Source organism: Antennarius striatus, chromosome 23 (assembly GCF_040054535.1).
Source record: "Antennarius striatus isolate MH-2024 chromosome 23, ASM4005453v1, whole genome shotgun sequence".
Lineage (NCBI taxonomy): Eukaryota > Metazoa > Chordata > Actinopteri > Lophiiformes > Antennariidae > Antennarius > Antennarius striatus.
This window is the reverse complement of record NC_090798.1, coordinates 60,406-87,500: the sequence shown is the minus strand read 5'-3', so window position 1 is coordinate 87,500 and position 27,095 is coordinate 60,406. Positions and strand designations below refer to the sequence as shown.

At 50.0% G+C, this 27,095-nt stretch overlaps 2 protein-coding genes across 4 annotated transcripts in view; both read right to left on the bottom strand.

Annotated features, from left to right (window-relative positions):
* Positions 1 to 1,569: 1,569 nt before the first annotated feature.
* Positions 1,570 to 11,940, bottom strand: LOC137590676 (hepatocyte growth factor activator). The gene is made up of 14 exons (XM_068308389.1): positions 11,808 to 11,940; positions 11,638 to 11,701; positions 11,266 to 11,359; positions 8,795 to 8,868; positions 8,558 to 8,701; positions 7,865 to 7,996; positions 6,825 to 6,935; positions 6,398 to 6,572; positions 5,352 to 5,449; positions 3,875 to 4,139; positions 3,251 to 3,390; positions 2,817 to 2,957; positions 2,547 to 2,689; positions 1,570 to 2,065 (listed from the first exon to the last, which is right to left on the bottom strand). Exons 1-14 carry the CDS (start codon positions 11,859 to 11,861, stop codon positions 1,892 to 1,894), a joined length of 1,809 nt encoding a protein of 602 aa, XP_068164490.1. The 5' UTR covers positions 11,862 to 11,940; the 3' UTR covers positions 1,570 to 1,891.
* A 1,542-nt stretch (positions 11,941 to 13,482) lies between these two features.
* The window catches only part of LOC137590674 (regulator of G-protein signaling 12-like), a 33,052-nt gene continuing 19,439 nt past the window's right edge, over positions 13,483 to 27,095 (bottom strand). Inside the window, exons 3-17 of one of the 3 annotated variants that reach the window (XM_068308387.1) lie at positions 25,383 to 25,404; positions 25,128 to 25,297; positions 24,789 to 24,881; positions 24,499 to 24,642; positions 22,962 to 23,144; positions 22,724 to 22,874; positions 21,034 to 21,131; positions 20,680 to 20,871; positions 20,523 to 20,596; positions 20,325 to 20,451; positions 19,829 to 19,925; positions 19,690 to 19,748; positions 19,250 to 19,358; positions 18,548 to 19,078; positions 13,483 to 14,612 (exon numbers count right to left, since the gene is read on the bottom strand). In XM_068308387.1, coding sequence (XP_068164488.1) covers positions 14,341 to 14,612; positions 18,548 to 19,078; positions 19,250 to 19,358; positions 19,690 to 19,748; positions 19,829 to 19,925; positions 20,325 to 20,451; positions 20,523 to 20,596; positions 20,680 to 20,871; positions 21,034 to 21,131; positions 22,724 to 22,874; positions 22,962 to 23,144; positions 24,499 to 24,642; positions 24,789 to 24,881; positions 25,128 to 25,297; positions 25,383 to 25,404 — 2,322 coding nt within the window. In that variant the 3' untranslated portion in view covers positions 13,483 to 14,340. Of the gene's footprint in view, positions 14,613 to 17,555; positions 19,079 to 19,249; positions 19,359 to 19,689; positions 19,749 to 19,828; positions 19,926 to 20,324; positions 20,452 to 20,522; positions 20,597 to 20,679; positions 20,872 to 21,033; positions 21,132 to 22,723; positions 22,878 to 22,961; positions 23,145 to 24,498; positions 24,643 to 24,788; positions 24,882 to 25,127; positions 25,298 to 25,382; positions 25,405 to 27,095 lie in introns of those variants that run through there. The other 2 variants (XM_068308386.1, XM_068308388.1) reach the window with 2 other exon arrangements.

The window sequence follows — 27,095 nt, the reverse complement described above, 5'->3', positions numbered from 1 at the left end:
GTCCTCCATCTAACCCTGTCTTCTCATCCTCTTCTCTCACACCAACTACCTTCATGTCCTCTTTCACTACATCCATAAACCTCCTCTTTGGTCTTCCTCTAGGCCTCCTGCCTGGCAGTTCAGAACTCAGCATCCTTCTACCAATATATTCACTATCTCTCCTCTGGACATGTCCAAACCATCTCAGTCTGGCCTCTCTGACTTTATCTCCAGAACCTCTAACATGTGCTGTCCCTCTGATGGACTCATTCCTGATCCTATCCATCCTGGTCACTCCCAGAGAGAACCTCAGCATCTTCATCTCTGCTACCTCCAGCTCTGTCTCCTGTCTTTTCCTCAGTGACACTGTCTCTAGACCAAACAACATCGCTGGTCTCACCACAGTTTTGTACACCTTTCCTTTCATTTTAGCTGAAACTCTTCTATCACACATCACACCTGACACTTTCCTCCACCCGTTCCATCCTGCCTGGACACGCTTCTTCACCTCTTTTCCACACTCTCCATTGCTCTGGACTGTTGAGCCTAAGTACTTCAAATCCTCCCCCTTCTTGATCTCTTCTCCCTGTAACCTCACTCTTCCACTTGGGTCCCTCTCATTCACACACATGTACTCTGTCTTACTGCGGCTAACCTTCATTCCTCTCCTTTCCAGGACAAACCTCCACCTCTCTAGCTTCTCCTCCACCTGTTCCCTGCTCTCACTGCAGATCACAATGTCATCTGCAAACATCATAGTCCATGGAGATTCCTGTCTAACCTGGTCTGTCAGCCTGTCCATCACCATAGCAACAAGAAGGGGCTCAGAGCTGATCCCTGATGCAGTCCCACCTCCACCTTGAACTCCTCTGTCACACCTACACACACCTCACCACTGTCTTACAGTCCTCATACATGTCAAGTTTCAAGTTTATTTATTCTTATATAGCCCAGATCCACAAACAACGTCTCAAAGGGCTTTACAATCTGCACATGGACGATATCCCTCTGACCTTTGTGCACTGCAAGCAGTACGACCCTCGCATCGGATAAGGAACAACTCCCCCCAAAACCCTTTTAACAGGGGAAAAAATGGATGGGAGAAACCTCAGGAAGACTGCAGAGGAGGGAGCCCTCTTCCAGGAGTGGACAGACAAAGCAATAGATACCGCATGTACAGATTAACAACACAATAATAATAACAGTGACAATAACAGTAACAATGAATGTATGACAAAGGCATGCCGATCCATCCAGTAGAGCGAGTCACCACCAGCCGATGAAGCACACAGAGGTCACCGATCAGAGGATCCACCACTCTGAGGACAGACCAGACAGTGCCTAAGTCATTGAGCTCAAAAAAGTTAAAGTCAAGGTTACTCTGGCAAAACCCCAAAACCACAGCAGAACCAAATGAGGCAGAACCAGCACTCCCCTAGTGGATGGTGAAACAGGACCACTGTACAGCTTGTGCTATCGCCAGCCATGGAAGCAGACAGAAGTAGCCGATAAATGTCCTGCACCGCTCTAACATACTTCTCTGCCACTCCAGACTTCCTCATACAATACCACAGTTCCTCTCTGGACACCCTGTCATCAGCTTTCTCCAGATCTACAAAAACACAATGCAGCTCCCTCTGGCCTTCTCTGTACTTCTCTATCAACATCCTCAACGCTGAAAATAAGATGATGCTTATTTTTAAATAAACAGACAAATTTCAAAACTTGAGCTAACCTTAAACAGAAAAGGAGTCTGGACAGGTTCAAGTAAAGATTTATTCAGTCACAGAATGTTTCACAAGTATAAAATATATACACACTATAATTCCACGAGCCTTTCAAATTAAAACCATGGTAGCGTTTGGTGTCTGTAACTCTAACCCTAATCCTAATCCTAACCCCTAAAGTCCCGTCATGAATCCTTGGCTTTGCGTCCAATCACTGTATTGATCCAGTCCAGGTAGTTCCCCACTCTGGTATAAACCCCCGGTTTTCCAGAGCGGCCGCATCCCTCCCCCCAGCTGATGACCCCGTACAGGAAGCTGACATCATTCCTGGAGCAGGACAGAGGGCCCCCAGAGTCACCCTGCAGAAACACGTGAACACACACACACACACACGCACGCACGCACACACACACACACACACACACACACACTCACACACACACACACACACACACACACACACACTCACACACACGCACACACGCACACACACACACACACACACACACTCTCACACACACACACACACACCCACAGAGTCACACTCTGAGGGAACTGAGGGAACTAAATAACTGACATTTCATGTAAGAGGAGGGAGTTTAATTCATGCAGGGTGGGGGTAGGTCAGGGGGGTGGGCTCGGGGGGCTGCAGGCCTCTCTCTAGGACTCAGATTGTTGTAAACCCCCCCCCCAGAGCCAAGAGGGGCTGATGGCTAATGAGGCCCCAGGAACTTATTTTACCCACAATTCTTTCCAATAACTTAAAAACAAAATAAGTAAGTCGATTGAACTAGATTTTATTTTTTAACACCTGATGTTTTTTTTCACCCTGCGTTTTACCTGACAGGCGTCGACGCAGCCGTTCAGCCCGGCGCAGAGCATGTCTGCGGTCACGTGGTTCCCGTAAACCTCCGGCTTCCTGCAGGTGCGGTGTGGAATCAGCCTGACTCCGCCCTCCTGCAGGCTGGAGTATCCCTCCGCCTCTGGGGGAGGAGTCCAAACATTACCAGGAGCCAATCGAACCCCGTGAACCAGGTGCCCCCAACAGAACAGCTGAACCCTCTTGCTGCTAGCTGGCAGCTCGCTGGCTGTGCCCCCCCCACCACTCACTCTCATGCATATGCCCCCAGCCGCTGATGGCGCAGCAGTAGCCGTCGGGGAAGGATGTGTTTTTGTCTGGGAGGCAGATGGGCCGGATGAAGGGGGTTCTCCTCACGCAGCGCCGGTTCTGCTTCTTCAGCCGGATCAGAACTGGAAACACACAGATTGGGGTTCAAGCCCTGTAACGGAAGGGCGGAGTCAGAACCGGCCACGCCCCCCAGTCAGGCCGTGTGTCTGAACGTGGGAATGCTTTCTAGTGGGGGGGGGCAGCTGCTGGGTGACGCACATCTGGACAAACAGACCAGAAGGAGGTCCTCTGGGTGGTGAGTCATGTGTGTGTGTGTGTGTGTGTGTGTGTGTGTGTGTGTGTGTGTGTGTGTGTGTGTGTGTGTGTGTGTGTGTGTGTGTGTGTGTGTGTGTGTGTGTGTGTGTGTGTGTGTTACCTATGTCGTGTAGTGTTGGGTTGAACACTGAGAAGTGTTTGGGGAAGATGTACTCCTCCACTCCGAACGTCCTGGTGTTGGGGTCGGTCTGGTTGAACCTCTGCTGGCCCAGCACCACCCGGATCTGGGTCTTCAGGGGGCTGAGGAAGAACCACAAGCATCACCAGGAGCAGCGCCCCCTACAGGTCGCTGAATAAAACCTGCTGTCTCCATTTGCCGTCGATCTACGACTCAACCGCTAAACTCCATGATTTATTAAATTCTAACCAGATTCCCCAAACTCCTTCCTGCTCCCCAGAGGATGAACCCCCCAATGATGGAATGACAGCACAACATCTCCCAGTCACACGGTTTGACTGCATGTGTGTCTAAATGTAAAGCTGAGGTGGTGGGGGGGTCAAAGCTTTCCGATCACATGACTTTATATTCTTGACCTTGTCTGAAGTCGATTCGTTCCTCTGCTGCCTCCAGAGTTTAAGGGGGGGTGGGACGGTTTTTTCTCTACTTGATTTAAAATTTAGGGGGGAATTTCTTTTCTTAATTCAACCTTTTTTAAACAGCCTTTATTACTTTCCCCAACCGACCCCCCCCCCCCCCGGGGGGGTAAAGGGAACCGGTTCATACTTGCGGAAGAAGCAGTGAGCGGCGGAGACGACCCAACAAGACGAGATCAGGGTTCCAGCGCAGAAGTCCGTCTGTCCGATGTACAGGGCGGCCATCCAGGGGTGGGTGCCCGGAAGGGCCGAGTTGCCCCCCAGGATCCGCCCTCTGGCAATCGACATCCTCTTCCTGTGCCTCGTCCCACAAATTGCCTTCTTGCGTGGCTTGGAGGGTCGGGGTCTTTTGACTTGGGGCAGATTGTTGAACAGGGTAAACCTTGGAGAGGAAGCTACGGGAGGAAACGGGCAAAAAACAGGACGACTTAACGGACGGCAGGGCTGCTGCTAAGCTAACAACTAAACCGCTAAAGGCTAGGCTATGGCTAACAAACTAAGCCGCTAAAGGCTAGGCTACAGCTAACAAGCTAAACCGCTAAAGGCTAGACTAGGTCTCTGCTATGCTTTCTAAATACCTCTCCTGGACATTTTTGTTTTTCCCGCTGGATGTCCCCCCTCCCGGATGTCCCCCCTCCTGGATGTCCCCCCTCCTGGATGTCCCCCCTCCTGGATGTCCCCCCTCCTGGATGTCCCCCCTGGAGCAGCACAGGAACAGATGTGTGGGTGATGTGGGGGGTGATGTGGGGGGTTGGTGTGGAGGGTGACGTGGGGGGGTGGTGTGGGGGTGGTGTGGGGGTAATGTGGGGGGGTGGTGTGGAGGGTGACGTGGGGGGGTGGTGTGGAGGGTGACGTGGGGGGGTGGTGTGGGGGTAATGTGGGGGGGTGGTGTGGAGGGTGACGTAGGGGGGTGGTGTGGGGGTGACGTGGGGGGGTGGTGTGGGGGTGATGTGGGGGTGATGTGACCCCGCCTGACGCGGCGTGTTGGTTCAGGACGCCTTTACTTCCTGTCATCACACCTGAGCCGTGTTTCAGAACAATAAAGACTCGACCTGCTGGATTCTACTCAGTAAAGACGGACTGGGTTCTACTCATGTTCAGGTTTGAGAACAAATGATGGTTCACAAAAATAAAAATAAAAATAAAAACACAAACAGACGGACGCATTTAAATAAAATAAAACCGCCTCCTGTCAATCAACCCTGAGGGAACGCAGACATCAGATGTTTCAGCGCATGAAGTTTAACCTGATGATGATCAATCGATCTTCAAACAACTCTGACATGAAGGCAGGACGTCCTCAGAGGGACAGCAGGGAGGAAGTGACATCAGCAGGGAGGAAGTGACATCAGCAGGGAGGAAGTGACATCAGAAGAACAAAGAGTTCATGTCTAGAAAAGTCCAACGGGGCGGCTAAGCTAACAGGTGTGTTACACCTTCTGTTCAGTGATGACTCACACACACACACACACACACACACACACACACACACACACACACACACACACACACACTCAGTGATGGCACACACACACTCAGTGATGACACACACACACACACACACTCGTGAGACTCACTTCATGTCTTCAGTGGGGGGGTGTACTCACTCAGAGGCATCCTGCAGGACGGCACGCTGCAGTACTCCCAGGAGATGGCGCTGTCCTTCAGGGTGTAGCACCAGGGCTTCCTGTCCCCGTCGGGGTTCCTGCAGACAGGGGGGGGGGGCAGCTCCTCTGTTACCAACAGGAGCTCAGGGGGTAAATTTATTTGATTCTAACAATATTTCAGCAAAAAAGTCAACCTTTATGCCCCCCAGCCTGCCAGAGTGTGGGTTTGGTGCCCCTCCCCATTGGTTAGCTTCGAGGGGTTTTGAGGGCCGCTGTAAAGAAGGGAGCGTGGAGCAAATAAGCCTTTTTCTTTTTTTGATCCATGCTCCTTTTAACGCTGGTGGTGGTTTTATGGCAGCTAGTTGCCCCTGAGGGCCTTTCCTACTGAGGGACAGATGTTAGCACACACAGGTGTCAGCACATGACAGATGTTAGCACACACAGGTGTCAGCACATGACAGGTGTTAGCACACACAGGTGTTAGCACATGACAGGTGTTAGCACACAGGTGTTAGCACACAGCTGTTAGCACACACAGGTGTATGCACACACAGGTGTTAGCACACACAGGTGTATGCACACACAGGTGTTAGCACACACAGGTGTATGCACACACAGGTGTTAGCACACAGGTGTTAGCACACAGCTGTTAGCACACACAGGTGTTAGCACACACAGGTGTTAGCACACAGGTGTTAGCACACACAGGTGTTAGCACACAGGTGTATGCACACACAGGTGTTAGCACACACAGGTGTATGCACACACAGGTGTTAGCACACACAGGTGTATGCACACACAGGTGTTAGCACACAGGTGTTAGCACACAGCTGTTAGCACAGACAGGTGTTAGCACACACAGGTGTTAGCACACAGGTAAGGGCTGAGGACCAGCTCACAGGTTTTTCTAGCTGGGAGAGGATTGGGACGCTGATCAGGAGGTCTGGACGCGGCAATGAAATGGGGGGGGGGTAACGGCAACCAAATGATCACACAGATGGAGTCATGTGACAGGAAGTTAGCTAGGAGGATGACTGGACACACACCTGCAGAAGGCGTGATCCCCCAGGCCTCTGCGGGGCGCGGCCCCCACAGTGCCCACGTGGAGCTCGTTGTACATCAGCTCCGAGTCCCACGGTAGACAGGGGGCGCCGGAGAGAGTGGTGCCCCCCACCCCCCGGTATCCCGTGCCCCTGCCGTTGTAGCACTCTGCCTCCGGCTCTGCACACGCGTGAACAGAAACACGCAAAACAAAACCATCAGGGAGCGTGACACGAGCAGGTGAACAACACCGGGGCAATGGGCGTGAAACTGTAACGTGTCTTCACCTGCCACCACTCATCAGCCCATTCTCACTCACACACACTCACACACACTCACACACAGGTGTGAACACGCTCTGGCTGTGTGAGCAGCACGTGACAAATGCCCCCGGGGCAGGGAACACCACGACCCGCGCCAGCTGTGACTCACCCAGGCTGCAGAACGGACCGCCGTAGCCACGCCCACAGCTGCACACCTCCCTGCCGGTGGCGCTGACCAACCGGCACGCTCCGTCGTTCTGGCACGGGTTCGAGCGGCAGGCTGGAAGACAAAGAGGGGCTGATGATGGTCCTGTCGCCACGGTAACATTGACTTCCTGCTAGCTGATAACTGCCTCACTACATTTTTAATGAGTACTAAATAAACATTCAGCCCCTTTAAGAAACAAAACTTCCTCTTTAGTGCCTTTCAGCTCCATGTTTTGGTTTTCTAACTGTTTAGGATGGCACTCATTAGCATGCTAGTTCGCTAACCAACAACCTAGAAGTAGCAAGTAAACAGATGTTAGCATTAATGCTAATTAATTAATTCATGTTAATCATTTCATAATAATTAATTAATGTTAATTAATTCATGTTAATTCTCTACAAACCAAAGGAAATTTTTTTCTAAAATGTTGAAACTTAAAATGTTTGAGTTCGGGGGGGGGGGTTAACTCTGAGCCGAGGATCTGTTCCGTGTCCCAGAACATCACACAACCAAGGGGTTTCATGAACACCCCCCCATCCAGATGAACACACATCACACACCTGAGGGGGGGTCATGAACACGCCCTCATTGAGATGAACACATATCACACACCCGAGGGGGGGGGGGGGGTGTTGAAACGCCATCATGAGTCACACCGAGTCATTTAATCTGCTATTTCTTCTGTGGGGGGTTACTCCTGTAATTGTGGAGACGGATCAAAGGGAGAAAGCTTTCCTTTGGACTGGGGGGGTCAGGTTAGGGTTGGGGAGGTCGGGGTTAGACCCGATACCTGGTTTTTGGTCTTTGATAAAAGAGGATCCTGACGTGAAGTAACGGGGGAATTCTGTCCTTGAAGGTTGAACCTGTTCAAGGCGACGTGTCTGCAGCTTCAGGGGGGGTTTCGGTTCACTGACTCGGCCGTTGGGGGGGGGTAGCTTGTCGTCATGCCAACAAAAGCAGACGACAGAAACACAACCCAGAATAATGGCAGCATATCTTACCTGTGTAGCGAACCCGTTCACACCTGGTTTCCCCCGACACGCATGAGCACTGCTCCACGTTCCGGAGGTGGATCCGCCCCCAGGACGCCCCGCTGTCATAAAAGCGCAGGTGTAGAGTTTCGTAGCACCTTTCTGACAAACAAAGGCAGCGGTGAGACTGAAGCATTCAGAGCAAAGCGTTGGTTGTTTGGAGGGAGACATTAAAAGACTTTGAGCCCAAACGGGTCACATGATCACACTCTTTTCTCATTACATTGATTTTTCTGAAACCGAAGCTTCAGCTGAAACTGGTGTCAGAATGAGCACAGAGATGAACGTCCTTCCTGATATCAGACACGTTTCACCTTTACGGATCTGGCTGTAAAGGTCGACCTCACAGGTTTCTCCCACGCTTTTGAACGCATCTCACGCCTTCATCCCTGAGTGGACGTGTTTTAAACACTGAATTAATCAGTGAGATCCAGAGAAAGTCTTTCTAAACTACGTCTGAATATAAAGTAAATAAAGTTGTGAGTTGTCAGTTTCCAGAAATAATTTCCTCATTCAGACGTTTATTTGTGTCGACGCTCCAGTCACGACCCAGTAATGGTGAAAATGTGAAAACCTTGACTTTAACAGTAATTCACTTTGTTGTAAACCTGTATAAAGGGAACTTTAAACAGCAGTAATAACAGGAACAGGAAGTGGACGTACGCTGCTCACAGACGCTCCCGCTGAAGCGTTCTGGACAGGAACACTCAAACCAGAGAGTGTGTGGGATTGGCCTGCAGACGCCGCCGTTCTGACACGGGTTGACCCGACACGGGTCGCTGACGCCACGCCACACGTTAACGGAGACTGCAGAACATCAGGGAGGAAGGGCAGAGTGGAGGATGAACAACAGCTAACAGCTAACGGCTAACCCTCATCACACGCCCATGGGGGACCAACCGTTGGGCTGAGTTTGGTCCGGTCTGCAGAAGCCGTACCGTCGGTCACGATCAAAGTTATGTGTGAGGGAACACCTGCAACAGGAAACACGTCTGGTGTGAACAGGAAGTCAACAAGAAGAAGGAACCAACCAGATTTTTTTAATTTTTTTTTTAAATTTATATACTGGTTTGATCCCCGAAGGGAAATTAAGACAGCACACTCTAGCTACTGATTACAAACGCATGCATACATGTGAGTACAGGCCCCTGTATCACACACACACACACACACACACACACACACACACACACACAAGGGGGCCTGTAGGCATGCAGGGGAGGTAGAGTGGCAGGCAGCTCCTTCTTGGTGCGCCTCAAATGAGCAATTTTTTTGTAAAGGGGACGGCACCTTGCTCAAGGGTGCCTCGGCAGTGCTCCGGAGATGAGCTGACACCTCCCACTGTCAGCTCACCTCCGGGTATATTTTGGGGGGGGGCGGGAGCGGGAATCGAACCGCCGATCTTGAATCATAGGATGACCTGCTCTACCGCCCGCTTTACCACTGAGCCACTGCCGCCCCAAACTGAGCCACTGCCGCCCCCCACTGAGCCACTGCCGCCCAGACCTGATGACACACCCATCACCTGCTGTAATATCAGCATGTTGATGTAAACGTGTCATCATCAGCATACCAACACTCATTCAGAACACGCTAGCACGCAACACTAGTATGTAGCTCCAGTACAGCCCTGTTATTGTACGGATGTTAGCATGTAGCTCCAGACCCGTTTGACAATGAATGATGTTGAATCTGCTCATTTCATCCACCAATCGAAAGCATCGATGGCATTGATGTTTAATTTATTATAATTCCATCTTCAAAGCGGTGATGTGTTGTAACGTCAGTGTTGGTGTGTCCGTCCGTTCGTCCACCAAATGTCTCCACAACCATTCAGATAGAAAGATGAAACAAAAAGCACATGACTCAGGCAGCAGAGGGGATGAAGATGAGATGATGACCTTGACCTTAAGAAAACTAGGTCAAGGTCAAATTTGAACTTTTTTACATTTTTTTGCACATATCTCAGGAACCAGATAAGATAGAAAGACGAAAGAAAAGGCGTTATATTCAGGGAGGCAAGGGGATGAAAACTAGATCACAACCTTGACCTTGAAAGATAGATAGATAGATAGATAGATAGATAGATAGATAGATAGATAGATAGATAGATAGATAGATAGATAGATAGATAGATAGATAGATAGATAGATAGATAGATAGATAGATAGATAGATAGATAGATACTTTAGTAATCCCGGAGGAAATTATATTATGAATAAATACTGACAGAATAAATACTAGTCAAGGTCACATTTTCTCTTTTATACTCGCGACCCGTCCCTCCACCTCTCCTGTACTGATTATTAACTGTATGCCTACAGGCCCCTAGTGTGTCTTGTGTTTGTTCAGGGGCCTGTATACGATGTTTGTGTGTGCTCGGACTAACAAATATACAGTATACTGTATATGTATATATATATATGCATGTACAAAACTGGGGTGGAAAAGAAAATTTCCCCATTTGTGTGGATGAATAAAGTGGATTTAATCTTTTAATCTTAATCTTTAGGTACACATCTATGAAACCTGATGATATAATCACCAAACAAAAAGCAACATTTACAGGAAGCCAGAGAATCAAAAATGTGATGATGTCACAGGATGTTGCATCTCTGACTGCCTTGTTTTAATTTACTGTAATGATTACAGTAATTAATCATTTAGGGGCATCTCTAAATGATTAAAAAAAGGAACTCTGTCGTTCAGTCACTCCTTAAATCTAACTGTGGCATACTGTTGCCTAACTCTGCTTCCGCGGGACAGAACGACAGATCCAAGCTGTCCTGAGTGTGTTATAAGTTAACGCTATGACGACACTCTAGTGAACACAAATCATCACTGGGCCCACCAACGACTTGTCGACTGGGTCGGACAGTTATCTCATTAAAGACATTTATACATTTCCAGTTGCATAAATCCCTCATAACTGCAGTGGTAAATACGTGTTCCGACTCAGAATGATGACACAGTGCATCAGCATCTTCCTGCGAATCCCTCCGTCACCGCGTGACTCACCAGAACACACCAGATTGGAGGTCGTGGTTTGGAGGTCGTTCATGGGCTTGTTGGTTCAATAGTGACTTTAACAAAGCTGAGCATACCCTAATGCCCTAGATAGAACCCTAGATAGTACCCTAGTACTGCTGGATTGGCCTGTAATGCTGCACAGCTGTGCTGTTATTGGTTTGACAAAAAATGAGTCCAGCTTTGTTGAAACTTTACAAGCCTGCAGAGAAAACCGAGCTTCACTTCTTAAACTTGGAAAAGAAGGAACATGGCTGAGTTGGGTTAGGGTTAGGTCACCGGGGTTAGGGTTGGGTCACCGGGGTTAGGGACTTAGAGTTAGGGTTGGGTCACAGGGGACTCACCAGGGTGCTGAGGACAGGAAGGTGATGCACTGGTGATGAATCCTTCCACCCTGACGAAATGGGAATTTACATTCTTTGCCGGTCGTCGTGAGAACTGGCAGAAAAACACTTGGTTAGGGATTTCCACTGAGCGCAGGGGGTTCAAAACAATAAAAGTGAGATCACAATGTGTTTCAATAACTTGGTGCCCCCCCCCGCCCCCAAGCACACCGACTCCGTTAACTATTGACGGTGCAGATCGGCGGACAGCAATTCCAAACCGACATGACGCTGCAGCCGGTTACAGACTTGCGCCAAAGTCTTTATATTCATGTCCTAAACAAATGAGAGCCCCCCCCCCCATAAATCCAACAGCACTCAGGTGAGTCTTACCTTTTCGGCTGTCCTCGTATGGTTCTTTGGAGAGGTCTTTCTCATTGTCAGGGATTAAACTGCGCTGCAATCCAGGCGAAAAGTTGTTTTATTTTCTGTTTTGTGCCTTTTACGCACGAAAATGCCACCAGTGGAGACCCACGGAGATGCGTGGGGTGACAGAAACTCACCATCCGCGCTGTGACGACCCACGGGAAGAACAGCAGGAGAATGTTTGCCATCATGTGTCGGTCCAAACGGAGCCGGTGTCCAAACCTGGGAGGAGGATCAGCTGAACCGGTCCGCTCCGGGTCCTCAGTCCGTGGTGCTCAGAGGAAACGCGGGAGACCGTCCGTGTTGTCCCGTCCCACTCGGATCCGCGCCGCGATGAGTGAAGCAGTTGCGTCATGAGGCTCATCTCTCCCGGAGGTATCGGCGTCCCGGCGGGGGTCCCTTCACACCTTCTGTCTCCTTCAAAGTTGCCCACAGACCGAACTTTACGCAGGAGGGACGGAGGCCGCCGAGCCGACAGGTGGCGCTGCAAGAGTCCGTCCTTATGGCGATGTTAATAAAGAGGTTCATTATTCACATAATCAATTTATAAATACACACTTATTAGAACACACATGAGGATTGTCCTCACGTAAAAACATTATTAATTTAAGTTTTCAATAAATGTCATTCTTTTAGTCAAGCTAAGCTAGCCAGGCTGAATATCTGAGCGCTTAGCATTCCTCCAGATTTTCACGTTTACTTAATTTCGATGTAAAATTGAAACTGAGTATAAATGTCATTATTAAATTTTATTATTATAAATTTTATATTATTATTATAAAGGTGTGTGACCTGCTGAAACATTACAGGTGTGTTTTCACCTGACTAAAACATTTGGCAATTTTCTCATATAAGTATGACTGAGAAACAGTCTTTGTTGTTTGTAACGAAATGTTGACATGTTGGAAAGTCATTCTAGATTGTTGGAATAGAATTATACATGGCTCTAATAATTATATTTTTACAATATGTGCAATTTTGACAGGTATAATTTCCACTATTTTATAAATGTATTTCACATAACTAATATGCTACTGATGTTACCCAATGCAGTTTTAGGTGTCTGAAATCACTGCCTTGCAACTGCAATTCCAAGTTTACATAAAAAATGAAAATTTATAAAGTTTGAACCGAATATTGGATATTTTGAATTCCAATAGATATTTGTGATCTGAAATAACTCAGGAATTTCTACAATGAATATGTTTTTTTTTTTAACTTGTTGGTTTGATTAAAAATTTATTTTCAACTGAAAGCTTTGAATTGTCAAAACTAAATTATTGATTATTTTTTCCATGTTAGTATTAATGTTTTTGTAAATCAAAAATACAGATATTAAATGAATTTGACTTGAATTTGAACTCCTCTTTGCTGATCTGTGTAACAGAGACTTAACTCCATTAAGAACTTAAATGGCAGGACTTTTGAAATCAATACGAAAGTGAAGCCAGCGGACCGTTCTAGACCTCATGTTGTCAGATTCCAGCGGTGACACGCTCCCTCTCATTCCCTGTCTCATCATCTAACCTCTAATTTTCACCACCTGTAATGATCTCTCTCCAGATGCCAAACCTCCACAGCGGGACAGATACACAACCGAGGGCAGTTCCTCAACTAATACAACTTCAGTCAAATATTAACATTTCTGACGAACTTAACAAACACATTAGGTACTCAAATATGTCCAGTGGGAGAATATTGCTGTGACCGTCTTACATAAGATGTTCAGGTATGTCTTTGTGAGGCAGGTCAGAGGTCAGGAGCCGATCTCGAGTTCCCTGCTGTCAGGAATTCAAGAACCAAGACGTCTGGTTGGAGCCATCAATGCTTTTAATAATTCAAGAAGTGGACAACCTCAAAACCACAGAAGCAAAAGGTACAAACAATAAAGGTACCACCATGTATTATCTGTAAAACACAAGAAGAAGATGTAAACATGAAATAGTTAAATATTCAAGAAAACGGAATGGTCTGCGTTCTGATCCATAAATCACTTCTGTCTCTAAATTTTCTAAACGTTCTAATACAGCAGGTCCTTTGGTTTTTTTCCTTCCTGTGAGGTGGAATAAATGGTTTAATTTATAGTGTAGAATGTCATTTGATCAATTCAGGATTTCATTGTTTATTTTCCATTGGAAATTGTTTAAAAATTAATCAATTCTTTCAAAAATGTTCTTCTTTCAAGAGAAATTTATTTTAAGTTTTCTTGATTCATATTAAAGCATTTTCTCCTCAAACTAAGTCACGTGTGAAGGCCAGTTTAAATCAACTTACTATTATGGGCCTATTCTAAAATTCATTCATTCATTCATCTTCCAAACCGCTGTGGCCTATCCCATTCTAACATATCAAGTGTTTATGTATAAAGTGAATTAAACGCACCTTTGGGAGTATTTCTAATGCGTGTCTAATTAGAAACTGGTACCCAAAGGCTGTTGGTGGTTGTCCTCAATCTAACATGACTCATAACAGAATTCATTATTGAACTAAACCATTACAAAACATCACGGTCCCAAAGTTACGACCAGAACCAAAAGCCGACGAGAGATTTGCTGACGGATGAACGATATCGAAGCCTGGAGTCCAACATGCAGTCCATCGTCTCCATCGGTTCCCTTTGCCAAGGCGGCGCCTCAGGCTTTCAAAGTGCAGCAATGGGGGGGTCACGCCTCACACGACCGTGGCCTTGTAAATGTCCGTAGTGCAGTCGGTGCCCTCGGGGGGGTTATGGCCCCCGTGGGGCATCTGGGCATTTCTCATCTTGCTCTGGCACTGCCGCAGCTCGGCCACGTAGCCCTGGAAGCTCAGGCTGAGCTCCGAGTCCTCGCCCCGGGACGCCTCCTGCGGCGCCTCCTCCAGGTGCACCTCCTCCACGTTCATTGCCTCCTGGACCGTCGGCGCGCCGTCGGAGGCGGAGTTGGTGTTCGGGTCCGTTTCTTGCTCTGTGGATGACGGGAAAGAGAAGATTTCAGAGTAGCTTTAGGGAAGCTCCAGATGTTTGGAGCTTCATGAAGGTCGCTGTGAACGAGGCTGGGGGGCCGCGACACACGCTGATGTCACTCGTGAATGTAATTCTAATTCTAAACCCGTCGGCTTCACGTTGGACTGCTGTGTAATCTGGATACCGACTCATCAAAGGCCTCTAACACGAGTTTGTCCTCGTAAATAAATGACGTGTGAGGTGAACCCGGGGGGGCTTCCAGGTGGCTCGGGGTCGTTATGATGGCACTTAAACGCCACATCCGCTGTGAACCCCGTGGCCCCAGAGACTCTAAACACCAGAGTGACTCAAACGCAACACGGACCACCTCCACTCCATGTTCACATGTAAACACAGCCTGAGAGCTGCAACAGCTGCCCCCCACCCCACCCCCAACACAAAACTACATCAGACTTTAAATGTCACGATTTTAGGAAAGAGGTTTGAGGAGCAGGAATTAGTCTCATTTTGACATCAGTTTGAACAGGATGTAGACCGAGTATCACCGGTGAGTGATGTCATCATTGTGTGGCTCTCTGACGACACAGAATGATGACATCACTGGTGAGTGATAGTGAGTGATGTCATCATTCTGTGGGTTTCTGACGACACAGAATGTTTGAACGAGGCCTTCAGGACTTCTTCGAACACACACCTGACAGTATCTTCAGATGAACTGAAACATGTCTGAACTTTCTTTCCCTGGTTTCTTTGGAGGGAGGGGAAAGCAGAACAGTGGTAACACCTACACCTTCATTCACCTGTGAACGTTTCTCACACCTGTATTCAGCTTGCTATTGATGAAACTGACTCAGTGAATCATGTGGTCAGACAGACCAGCAGACAGACAGACCAGCAGACAGACAGACAGACCAGCAGACAGACAGACCAGCAGACAGACAGAGCAGCAGACAGACAGACAGACAGACAGACAGAGAGCAGACAGACGGACAGACAGACAGACGGACAGACAGACCAGCAGACGGACAGACAGAGCAGCAGACAGACAGACCAGCAGACGGACAGACAGAGCAGCAGACAGACAGACAGACAGACAGACTAGCAGACAGACAGACAGACAGACAGACAGACAGACAGACAGACAGACAGACAGACAGACAGACAGACAGACGGACGGACGGACGGACGGACGGACGGACGGACAGACAGACAGACTAGCAGACAGACAGACAGACAGACAGACAGACAGACAGACAGACAGACAGACAGACAGACAGACAGACAGACCAGCAGCGGCTCAGGTTCTCACTGAGACGAGAAACTGAATGTGAAGCCAACCCCCCTCTGGCTTCCAGATGGGGGGGTCAGGCTGGCCTGAGGTCAGCGCTGACATCCACACTAGGAGTACAGAGAGGCTGGTCTGAAGGCAAATGGGGCCAGGTGGTCCCTCAGGTGGAGGCCGGTCATTACAGCTCCTTCCTGTCAGGTAGACGTCTCATCCACTGCCAAGAGCCTTTCTATCGTCTCTGTGACGACGACCCAACCTCTCCTGAGACTGAAAACCCAACTCATCCAAAACTCAAAACCTAACCCTAACCTAACCCCAAACTCAAAACCTAACCCTAACCTAACCCTAACTCATCCAGAAAACCCACCCCTCTTCTACGGACTCCCGACATGAAGCCGACACAACTTCCTTTATCATATAAACTACAATGCCCTGACAGGCATCCAGTTGAAACGCATCACAATGGAGTTGCATTGTGTGATGTCGCCCCCTAGTGGCTGTTATTCCTATGAAACCATTCCTCCAGCTTTTAGGGGCACGTCTCACCTGATACGTATTGATGAGCAGAGATTTCGTGACTGAACTATTTATTGACATGCTCACGCTCCAAAGGTGTTATTGGGTTTCAGGGAAGGAGAAACGCTTTAAATGCATGAATCACCTTATTGATTACCTTATTGATCACCTGAATAGAGTACCTGATTAACACCTGGTGGAATTTGGAGAACCTCTGTTCACACAGTAGTTTATTATCTGTGGGAGTGATGCATCTTTTAAGTTTAGTGTCAATCATGTTGCTCCCCCCACTACAACACTTATTTCTTCCTTTGGAACAGCAGGGGGCATCTGTTTAAAAGTAATACACAAGCCTGGGGTGGGGGGGGCAGCAAACCATGCAGTTTGTCAGTGAAAGAGGAAGATTCTGCTGAAGTAGAACATCAGTGGGTTTCATGAAGCCTCTAGACTGGAGAAGACGGTCCACCTGCTCAGGAGGCAGGAAGCTCTGTGCCCATTGGAGGAGAGGGGCTGACAGTTCCTATCTGTAGCTCAGTCACCTGGTGGATAAGGTTACCATGGCGCCCAGTGTTGGGAGGAGTCAGCCAGATACACATAGCAAACAGCCTGAATCATCTCAGATCACCCCCCCAGCACAGAAACGCAGGTTAGCAGGAGGCACACGTCACCACACACAAAGAGTGACCCCCCCATCCAGAAACAAGCCAAGACAACCTCAAACAAGACGGCACCAAACGCCTTGCTGGAAACCAAACGGGCTGCAGCGACATGGAGAAACCAGAAGGGGGCGAAAAGCCAGGAGAGCAAGAGATTAGAGGAGGAAGAGGAGAGGAAGAAAAGGAGAGGAGGAAGAGGACAGGAGGAAGAGGAGGAAGAGGAGAAGAAGAAGAGAGGAGGAAGAGGAGGAAGAGGAGAAGAAGAAGAGAGGAGGAAGAGAGGAGGAAGAGGAGGAAGAGGAGAGGGAGGAAGAACGGGACAGGAAGAAGAGGAAGAGGAGGAGGAGGAGGAAGAGGAGAGGAAGAAGAGGAGAGAAGGAAGAGAGGAGGAAGAGGGGAGGAAGCCTTCAGACCAGTGCAAGGAAGGAAGCATGCAGAGGCGGTGGGGGGAGTTGGAATAGGGGTGGGGGGGCAGGGACGGAATGGGGATGGGAGGAGACATTCAGCTCAGACATAAAGAGACAAACGATTGATTTCCAACACTAACATTTATTAGATCGACTCAATCACAGTAAACAATCACTTTATTGATCTACAACAGATCTGCAGGGAGTGGACGACCGACATGAAGAAACGACAGACAATCCAACAACGTCACGCTTAGACGACCCCCCCCCCCGGACTAATTACTCTCACCTCAGTGCTGCAAGAGCTGGAAAAGTTTCATGTTTCAGTGAAGCCAGTGAGAAAAAAGGAAGCTTCTTGATTTCGTGGAACTGCTCTGAAGGTGCTGAGAGCAACACAGCATTTGATCGTAACGATCGATCAGCGTTAGATTGTAAGTATCGATCAGCGTTTGATCGTAACGATCAATAAACGTTTGATCTTAAGGATCAGCGTTAGATCGTACTGATCAATCAGCGTTAGATTGTAACGATCGATCAGCGTTTGATCGTAACTATCAGCGTTTGATCATAATGATCGATCAGCGTTTGCTGATGTCTCTGGTTTCCTGATCGTGTGTTGAAGCCAGAACACTGGACGTTCTCTGGTTCTGCATTATAACTCTGACTCACTGTAACTCTGCCTGTAACTCTGACTCACTGTAACTCTGACTGTAACTCTGGCTCAGTGTAACTGACTGTAACTCTGACTCACTGTAACTCTGGCTCAGTGTAACTCTGACTCACTGTAACCCTGCCTGTAACTCTGACTCACTGCCGTCGCTCTGAGTAAAGAACAAACTAAACTGAATAAATGTCCGGAACAAACGTTCCATGAGGCCACACCCAGAAACACGTGATATCTATAGGGACAGGCTTTGACAGCTTTAATAGAACCAATCAGTTCCTATGAGTGGAACCTGAGCGCTGGCGCCACCTTGTGGTTAAAGTGCATTAGTGGGTGTGTGGTGGAGGTGGTGAGAGCACATGCATACACGTGGGACACACTGGTGTCGTCACCCTGTACAAGTACCTGGACTGGCCCCTCCCTCCCTGCCTGCGTCCTGAGACTGGCAGCAGGGCGTCGGCGGTGTGAAGTTCACCTCGGGCAGGCTGCCCCCCCCGGAGGGCAGGGAGGATGGCGATGGGGGCAGCAGGGTGCTGTTGGGGCTGTTGATGTCACCTTCTGCCACCAGGGTCAAGTCGGTGGGGGTGTCCTCCTCCACGGTGCGGAGGCTCGGCCGGGGGTCTGGGGGCCGGGGGATGGGGGACAGGTGGGTGCCGAACATGGGGTGGCGGGGGGGCATCAGGCACCGCCGGGCCCCTGGGGGTCCGTTGGCGCTGGAGCTGAGGGACGAGTCCAGGCTCTCTGAGCGGGCGGTGAGGGCCCCCCGTGAGGGGAGGCCGTTCTCCCGGGGCTGTTTCAGCGAGGCGGGGGTGGAGCTGGCCAGGCTGGGCGGGGTCAGCCGCAGGAAGTCAGGAAGCACCAGGTCCTCCTTACTCAGGAGTCCGCGCTGGTCGTCCGCCCGGGCGCTCTGGGCTCGACTCAGGAGCTCGAAGAATTCTGCCAGACAGATCAGATCAGACCAGGGTTTAGGTTTAGGTCGGCCCCCCCGGAGAAAGGGGGTTAGTGGGGTCACCATGCAGCAGAGTGCCCCCTACAGCTGTCAAAAGAGCCGTTAGTCTTGAGGCCAAGCAAAGCCAGGAGACCCCCCAGAACAGAGGAGACGTTTACCTTCAGCCTCGTCTATATTAATCTGTTTCTGTTTTCTCATTTCCCCCTTCAGCGCCGCGTCGGCTCCGCCCGCTCTCACCGAGGCCTTTGGCGCCGCCCTCTCATCTCCCTGCAGACGCAACAACCACAATGCACTCTGTTAGGAGATGGAGGGATGGTGGGGGGGTCACATGCTGGAGGTCAGGAGGAGCTGCCGGCGCCCCCTGCTGAGTAGCGTCCACATTACCACGACCCGGTGCGTCGGCTGGGGTCGACTACTACTTGTTAGCATCAGTGCTAGCGATGCTAGCATCAGTGCTAGCTATGCTAGCTGACAGGGAGAAGCGTGAGGAGAGTCAGCACCAGGCGGCATTAGGTCAGACCCAAGGGCTGCTGGGAAACCGGCAGAAGCAGCGCGGAAAGAAAGCGACGCGGCAGCGCGGGACGCCGGCTGTACCCACCGTGGCAGAGAGACTCCGGGTTGGGGGGGGTCCCTTCAGGGAGGTAGACTTGGACCTGTCTGTTCGGTGAAACAGTTATATGTTGTTAGTGTGGCGTTACCATAGCAACACTGGGTTTTAGCTGACGTGTCGACGTCACCTTTACTGGAGGCCGGCTCCGCCCGCTCCAGCACCACCCGCAGGCCGTCCAGGCTGGAGATGGGGGCCCCCAGGTCCAGAGGCTCCGCCTCTCCGCTCTGCAAGGACACATGGGTGATCAGTATTGGGGGGGGGGGGGGGGGCACTGGATCGCACATTTACAACGCATGGAAACCCACAGCACCCAAACGAATGAGCTGGCAGGGGCTCGGGGGGGGTGCATATTTGAGGGGTGTCGTCATGCTTGATTACAGCCCTGGGGCTCCGGGAGGGGGGTGCTGAGTCAGAGGGCAAACCACTATGCAGAGATGGAAAAGGATGCGGTGACCCCCCGACTTGGCCCACCCTGTGTTGGGGGGGCATGAAGGGAGCCATCGGGACACTTACTACTCGCCCCATCCTGTGTTGGGGGGGCATGAAGGGAGCCATCGGGACACTTACTACTCGCCCCACCCTGTGTTGGGGGGGCATGAAGGGGGCCACCGGGGAACACTTACTACTTTGGCCACCAGCTCGCTGAGGTGGAGGCCGTACTTGGCCACCACGGGGCGCAGGACCTCGGTGACGGGTTTGGTGGGTTTGGCCTTCAGCCCCACGGAGCGGTTGATGGGCACCAGGTCCAGCCTGGGGGGGCAGAGCACCAGTGAGTGTGACACGAGGAGAACACGAGCAGATCATTGTGAGGCGGCGCCGACCTGAAGAGTGTTCGCTTCTCCAGCCTCAAGTCCCGCGAGCTGAGGGTCAGGCAGTCCTGGTCCAGGACCAGCGGCTGTGGGGGGGACAACAGGAGATCAGGAGGGTCCTCCTTTGGCTGAGCTCAGCATCGAATCTGATCCCACTGGTCCCACTCACCTTCTCTCCCCCCACCAGGAAGAGGTCCACGGCGGCGATGTTCACGTTGATGTCCTGACAGAGACCCTGGAGGACATCCCTGATGGAGGAGCCGGGCCGGAGCGTGATGGAGGAGCAGGACCCGTCCGGGAGCATCACACTGCACTGCCTGGGGGAGCGCTCCCACCCCCCCACCGAATGGCGATTGTCAGACTGCAGGAGGACGAGGAGGACAGGAAGGACGGATGATTAAGTCTGCAGAGAATCAGCCGTAACCGTGGCTGCGTCTAAAAACAAACTGAGTGGGCCGACAAGTCAAAAGGAAAAAACACACTGGACTTTGTTGCCATGGTGATCCATCCAGAGGAATCTTACCTCCATCTTGCCAGCAGAGCAGGAAGTGGGCATCTCCAGACTGGTACCGGATGACAAAGAGCCCTGGGACTCCCTCCGGCCGTTACTGCCCCAGTACTCTGTGACATCAGCAAACAGCACCCAATAAGATAACAGATAATACAGATAAAAATAATAATAATTATTTTTAAAATTTTGTATACTGGTTCTGATCCCCGCAGGGAAATTAGTAGCACACTCTAGTTAGTTGAAAATCATACATATGTATATGTTTGTGTACAGGCCCTTATTATTATTATTATTATTATTATTATTATTATTATTATTATTATTATATAATAATGATAATATAATATTAATAATAAAAATAATAATAATATATAATAATAACAAAGAAAACAGATAAAAATAATTACCAACAAAAAAAAATTCTAATGTCATCTATAAAGAACTTCAAACAAAATGACAGCCAATCACAGCCTCTGAAAAGAGACGACATCACACCCGATATCTGCCACCTGTAAATAGACTAGTTCAGGCTGGGCTCCAGTTCAAGACTAGTTCAGACTAGGCTCTAGTTCAGGACTAGCTTTAGGACTAGTTCAGGACTAGTGTAGGACTAGTGTAGGACTAGTTCAGACTGGGCTCTAGTTCAGGACTAGCTCTAGGACTAGTGTAGGACTAGTTCAGACTGGGCTCTAGTTCAGGACTAGCTCTAGGACTAGTGTAGGACTAGTTCAGACTGGGCTCTAGTTCAGGACTAGCTCTAGGACTAGTGTAGGACTAGTTCAGACTGGGCTCTAGTTCAGGACTAGCTCTAGGACTAGTGTAGGACTAGTTCAGACTGGGCTCTAGTTCAGGACTAGCTCTAGGACTAGTGTAGGACTAGTTCAAAATGGGATCTAGTTCAGGACTAGTTCTAGACTAGTGTAGGACTCGTTCTATTGTAGAACTGAGCTCTAGTTCAGGACTAGCTCTAGAACTAGTTCAGGACTAGTTCAGGCTGGGCTCTAGTTCTGGGACTAGCTCAGGCTGGGCTCTAGTGTAGGACTAGTTCAGACTGGGCTCTAGTTCAGGACTAGTTCAGACTGGGCTCTAGTTCAGGACTAGTTCTAGGACTAGTGTAGGACTAGTTCAGACTGGGCTCTAGTCCTGGGACCAGTCAGAACCTTGAATCCTAGTGGGTAAACCCTCCCGGTGAATAAACCCTCCCAGTGAGTAAACCCTCCTGGTGGGTAAATCCTGGTGGGTAAACCCTCCTGGTGGGTAAACCCTCCTGGTGCGTAAACCCTCCTGGTGGGTAAACCCTCCTGGTGGGTAAACCCTCCTGGTGGGTAAACCCTGGTGGGTAAACCCTCCCGGTGGGTAAACCCTCCTGGTGGGTAAATCCTGGTGGGTAAACCCTCCCGGTGGGTAAACCCTCCTGGTGGGTAAACCCTGGTGGGTAAACCCTCCTGGTGGGTAAACCCTCCTGGTGGGTAAACCCTCCTGGTGGGTAAACCCTCCTGGTGGGTAAACCCTCCTGGTGGGTAAATCCTGGTGGGTAAACCCTCCCGGTGGGTAAACCCTCCTGGTGGGTAAACCCTGGTGGGTAAACCCTCCTGGTGGGTAAACCCTCCTGGTGGGTAAACCCTCCTGGTGGGTAAACCCTCCTGGTGGGTAAACCCTCTACCAGGTGGGCTCTTCCACTCAGAAACACTTTATTTCTCACCCAGGTTGACGTCTCCAATGTCTTTCTTCTTTGGACCCTTTCCGAAGCTCCTGTTCCGGGACCACGAGAAGAAGATGCCTCTCTTCTTGTCGGCGCTCTCGTCTCTGCCCTCGTCGTTCAGCGACCTCCCTGACCTCTGCTTCCTGGCCTCCTGCTGGATGGAGAACAGAGATATCGATGTTACCCACCACACTGTACTTCCATAAAAAGCCCCGGGGGCAGAAAGCAGCGGCGGCACCTTTTTTGGAGTGGAGAGTGTGGAGCGGTCAGAGCTGGCGCTGTGTTTGGAGGGGGCGGGGCTGCAGGGGATCTGGTATGGATCCGGCAGAGGTCGGCCGTCCACCTCGGCCCGCATGCACTCCTGGTAGAGGGACGACTTGAGGAACCGAGAGTAGCTGTCGAACTTCATCAGGTTGAAGATCTGTGGGCGAGGATGAGGAGCGCGCCAGCAAATAAACCAGCAACGGCGTTAGCATGTTAGCATCTAGCTTCAGCCTCTGTTATGACACATGCAACGGCGTTAACATGTTAGCATCTAGCTCCAGCCTCTGTTATGACACATGTCTTAACAGTTGACATTGTACCATGTGCAGATCTCTGCCTGCATGTCAATGCTGGTGTGTGTGTGCAGTGTGTGTGTGTGTGTGTGTGTGTGTGTGTGTGTGTGTGTGTGTGTGTGCAGTGTGTGTGTGCAGTGTGTGTGTGCAGTGTGTGTGTGTGTGTGTGTGTGTGTGTGTGTGGTGCGTGTGCGCAGTGTGTGTGTGCACAGTGTATGTTTGTATAGTGTGTGTGTGTGTATGTGCAGTGTGTGTGTGAAATGTGTGTGCAGTGTGTGTGTGCAGTGTGTGTGTGTGTGTGTGCAGTGTGTGTGTGTGCAGTGTGTGTGTGTACAGTGTGTGTGTATGCAGTGTGTGTGTGTGTGTACAGTGTGTGTGTGTTTGTGTAGTGTGTGTGTGTGTGCAGTGTGTGTGTGTGTGTGCAGTGTGTGTGTGTGTACAGTGTGTTTGTACAGTGTGTGTGTACAGTGTGTGTGTGTGTGTGTGTGTGTGCAGTGTGTGTGCAGTGTGTGTGTGTGTGTGCAGTGTGTGTATATAGTGTGTGTGTGTGTGTGTGTGTGTGTGCAGTGTGTGTATATAGTGTGTGTGTCTGTGTGCAGTGTGTGTGTGTGCAGTTTGTGTGTGTGTGTGCAGTTTGTGTGTGTGTGTGCAGTGTGTGTACAGTATGCGTCGCTGCTCCGTGGGTGTGTGCCAGTGTGTGTTTATCTCTGTGGTAAAGGCTCAGAGCCTCTCATAAACAAACCCAGATGGATGCTAAGAAAAACTCAATATGCTGAAAGTCACTGAAAGCCCCCCCCCCACACATAGAAGCCCCAGATATTATCAGCGTCTCAAAATATATCTCCATGCTCGCCGTTGAAATGATGCGTTTTGAGCAGAATGCGTGACAGCGTCAAACCTAAACTGTTAGCGCCACCTACAGACTACAGACCTATTCAGCATCAGTGTCCCCATATTTCTGTGGGGCATCGGAGTCTCGCATTAATGTGTCTTTTTACCCAATCAAATGAACTATGAGCCAAAGGAAAGTCCTGCTTGGTAGAAAAATTGAATATGGAGCAAACGGGTGGGACCTCGTCAACAGTACCGGCATCATCCAATCAGAAGTAGACACACGAAGACACTATAGTGAGGCGTTTTAAACGGAGCACTACAAAAATTATACCTGCCAGATACCTGCAGTACCTGTACCGACCAGCAGGGGCGCCCTTCACATACCTGCAGCTGCTGCGTCTTGAACATGTCGGGGCGGGGCGAGGTCAGGACGTCGTCGGCCAGCTGGGCCTGGCTGTCGATGTTCACCGGCATGGTGGCCTTACTGGACAGGAAGCTGCTGTAGATCTCCCCGGCTCTCTGGGACAGCTGGAGGTACGAATCAAACCAACCCTTATAGAAGAACAACTAGCAGCGGCTGAATCCCTGCTGTGTGATTCTATCCCCTGGGTAATTAATTACCCTCTGGGGTAATTATTCCCTCAGGGATCACAGGAGATGCCCCCACTGCCCACCTGCTTCTTATCGTTAGCAGGGACGAGGCTGAAGTTCTCACAGGCCTGCCAGAACAGGATGTTCTCCTCACTGAACTCCTTCTTGAGGAACTCCTGTGGAGACAAACAGGAAGTTTCTCTGAGTCCAACCCCGGGGCTTCTGGGTAGACAGGAAGTAACTTGGTGTGATGTCAGCAGGATAGTGTTGGTGTGGGCGGAGCGGTATGGGCGGAGCGGTATGGGCGGAGCGGTGTGGGCGGAGCGATGTGGGCGGAGCGATGTGGGCGGAGCGGTGCTCTAGGGGGGTGATGGACAGTGGAGGAACCGGTCCCGGTCCAAACAGAACCTCTGGGGTCTCACCGAGAAGTAGCGTACCCCCACCGGATCCTGGAGGAGCCGCTCGAAGCAGGCGGCCCAGCTGGCCACCCGCTGCTCCTGGGGCCCCCGGTGGCCACCGGCTCCTGGGAGGCTGCCATTGCTGTTCAGGCTGCTCTGACTGCAGCAGCCCTGCAGCTGGACGCCGCTGGATTCTACAGGGGGCGGAGCAAAGGTCGCCATGGAGACTCATCCCAGCAGAGGAGTAATTGATGGATTGATTGATTGGCTGGTACTCACCACCATCTGAGGAAGCAGCAGACTGGAAGAGAACAGAGACAGACGTGAGTGGGGGGCTGAACTCGTGACCTCCTGCAGGAACACTGACACAGGACAGGGCTCCCCCCCCACCGGTGAGGTGTGTGTGTCCGGCTGGGGGGGGGGGGGGGGGGGGGCTGGATCCAGAGTCCTCACAGAAGGCCATTAATCTGTTGGTGGTGGACCCTCGAGTTCATGCCACCCCCAGCTGTTCAAACCTTTACACCGGGACACCCCCCCCCACACTGCTCCTGTTTCTGGTGCTAAAGAGGACGGACCTCCACATCATTAGTTTGACTCAGCAGCACTGAATCATTCCCCGTGACTCGTTCCACTTCTAGAGGCATATCCATCAATGCTAACGCTAATGCTAACGCTAACGCTAACGAAAACACAGTGGAGCTGATGTGAATCCTGCCTTTGTTCTGCTCAGGAGGAGATTTTAAAGCCGTCGTCTCAAATATAGACTCAAACGCAGGGGAGGAGATGAGAGGAGCAACTCCAGGTCCAAGAACATTAAAAACGCTGCGTTGGAGGATTCATCTGAAAAAAGGAGACTATTTCCAGAAGAGTGATTTTTGAGCTGTGAATATTCAAGGCTGATAATACATCCAATCGAGCCTCTTCTTGCCAGGTTTGATGAGAACAGAACACACAGTTTCTGATTTGGAGAGCAGCAATATCACAGAATAATGACACAAACACAAGAGATGAGCTCCAAGTTCTGAAAGAGTCCAGTCAGGAAAGGTTCTGCTTCCTGTCCAGGTTTGAATCAACCGTGAGCTCCTATTGGATGAACTGCTTTCACCTCAGTCAACGAACCTGGCCACACCAAGAACTAGATCACTCCTCTCGTTAGAACCGGATCACTCCTCTCGTTAGAACCGGATCACTCCTTCTATCGTTGGAACCGGATCACTCCTTCTATCGTTAGAACCGGATCACTCCTTCTATCGTTAGAACCGGATCACTCCTTCTATCGTTAGAACCGGATCACTCCTTCTATCGTTAGAACCGGATCACTCCTTCTATCGTTAGAACCGGATCACTCCTTCTATCGTTAGAACCGGATCACTCCTTCTATCGTTAGAACCGGATCACTCCTTCTATCGTTAGAACCGGACCGGTGTTAATCATGGGTGGGGAGGGATCAGCAGTGAGAGGACACCCCCATCTGTCGTTGGGGTCTAAAAGCAGCTCACCCTCAAACCTTCAATACAGACGTCACACAACATGTAGACAGAATCACACAACATGTAGACAGAATCACACAACATGTAGACAGAATCACACAACATGTAGACAGAATCACACAACATGTAGACAGAATCACACATGTAGACAGAATCACACATGTAGACAGAATCACACAACATGTAGACAGAATCACACAACATGTAGACAGAATCACACAACATGTAGACAGAATCACACAACATGTAGACAGAATCACACAACATGTAGACAGAATCACACAACATGTAGACAGAATCACACAACATGTAGACAGAATCACACAACATGTAGACAGAATCACACATGTAGACAGAATCACACAACATGTAGACAGAATCACACAACATGTAGACAGAATCACACAACATGTAGACAGAATCACACAACATGTAGACAGAATCACACAACATGTAGACAGAATCACACAACATGTAGACAGAATCACACAACATGTAGACA